At 69.7% G+C, this 363-nt stretch overlaps 1 protein-coding gene across 1 annotated transcript in view; it reads right to left on the reverse strand.

Moving 5' to 3' along the window:
* The window catches only part of CAPN12 (calpain 12), an 11,853-nt gene that overhangs the window by 6,447 nt on the left and 5,043 nt on the right, over positions 1-363 (reverse strand). Inside the window, exon 10 of the mRNA XM_015562425.1 lies at positions 87-362. Coding sequence (XP_015417911.1) covers positions 87-362 — 276 coding nt within the window. The remainder of the gene's footprint in view (positions 1-86; position 363) is intronic.

Genomic DNA, 363 nt, shown 5'->3' on the forward strand with positions numbered 1-363 from the left:
CCCTCAGTCTCCCCCCGCCCCGCCCCAACCCCTTGCTCAGCTTGCCTGAGCCCAAGCTCTGTCTCTCTGTGTCTCTCTGCTCCCACCCCCAGCCTCCCAGCCCGGCTTGGCTTCTCGGACACCCCCTCAGCCCTGCCTCTCTTCGGCCCAGAGCTCCCACCTGGAACACGTGGAAGCCCACGGTGAGGTAAGTGAGGCCCTGGGCCCTCAGGCACCGCCGGTTGCGCTGGATGAGTGACAGGAGGACAGTGCACTTGGGGACGCGGCCCCCGCGAGCAGGGCCCCGAGCCCCTGCGGCCGCCCAGCAACCCCAGGGCCCATCCTCGTCCTCCTCGTCCTCCTCATCAGGCTCCAGCAGCGCCA

Source organism: Myotis davidii, unplaced genomic scaffold (genome assembly GCF_000327345.1).
Source record: "Myotis davidii unplaced genomic scaffold, ASM32734v1 scaffold1618, whole genome shotgun sequence".
Taxonomy (NCBI): Eukaryota; Metazoa; Chordata; class Mammalia; order Chiroptera; family Vespertilionidae; genus Myotis; species Myotis davidii.